The sequence below is a fragment of the Arachis ipaensis genome, chromosome B02 (genome assembly GCF_000816755.2).
Source record: "Arachis ipaensis cultivar K30076 chromosome B02, Araip1.1, whole genome shotgun sequence".
Taxonomy (NCBI): Eukaryota; Viridiplantae; Streptophyta; class Magnoliopsida; order Fabales; family Fabaceae; genus Arachis; species Arachis ipaensis.
The window spans coordinates 107,746,507-107,747,508 of record NC_029786.2 but is presented as its reverse complement, the minus strand read 5'-3'; the positions used below and the strand labels follow the sequence as shown (position 1 = coordinate 107,747,508).

At 35.0% G+C, this 1,002-nt stretch overlaps 1 protein-coding gene across 1 annotated transcript in view; it reads right to left on the bottom strand.

Moving 5' to 3' along the window:
• Window positions 1-964, bottom strand: part of LOC107628057 (trihelix transcription factor PTL) — a 3,427-nt gene extending 2,463 nt beyond the window's left edge. Inside the window, exon 1 of the mRNA XM_016330863.2 lies at window positions 461-964. Coding sequence (XP_016186349.1) covers window positions 461-888 — 428 coding nt within the window. The 5' untranslated portion in view covers window positions 889-964. The remainder of the gene's footprint in view (window positions 1-460) is intronic.

Below are 1,002 nucleotides of genomic sequence, written 5' to 3'. Positions count from 1 at the left end.
AGGATTATCAATCATATAAAATTTTAATAATAAATATATATATTCCACCTTCCAAGAAACAACAAAATTAATAATGCATAATGATGCTTAATTTTTTCCATTAAAAAAAGGCATAAAAAATTAATTAAACTAATTAATGAGAATGATCCCACTTAATTCATACTTATATATATGTGTTTTGAATTAATAGACTACTATATAATAGCCTCAATTTTATTCACATTCTTTCCACACACAAAAAAAAAAAAATATAAAAACACAAAAAAAATATGTGATTTACGTGCATATTGTATTAGAGACTTTTGTTAAATTTTAAACCAACTCAATTGAATTTAGTTATTAAAAATGATTTTGAGTGTATATCAGGATTATGTTTCTAAGTGTGAGTATAAATAATAATATAATTAAATAATAATTAGTAATAATTAATTAATAGGATTAGTAAAATTGAAAATAGTACCTGGAGACTTGTTCCCATAAGGGACCTTTGTGATTAGCATCTTTGAATTTAGGGTGAAGCTTAGATCTGATCTCAAGAAGAGTGAGAGTCTCTTGTCTTGGCCATCTTCCGTTGTTTGAGGATGCATCCCCACCCATGCACCCTCCCACACCTGATCCTCTCGTTGTTGATGCCAACTCGCTATTCATAACCACCCCACGTGCCGCTCCCATCATCTCAAACATCGTCATCGTTGTCTCCGGCAACGGCGGCAGGTTGCGGTGCTGCTGCTGCTGCTGCTGCTGGCTGGTGGCTCCGCCTAGTGTTATTGGTGGTTGCGGTGGTTGGGATTGGTGCATAGGAGCGTTGTTCATTAACAGATCGGTTAAACAACCGTAGTGGTGGTTCTGCTGATGATGAAGTTGGTGATGATGATCTTCCATTTCCATTATTAGAATCTCTGTGTAGGGTAGAAGGAAGAAGAACAAAGAGAGAGAGAAAGAGTGAGAGAGTGAGAGTGAGAGAGGAACTGCTTCTCTATTTCAACCTTTTTTGCTTTTTAT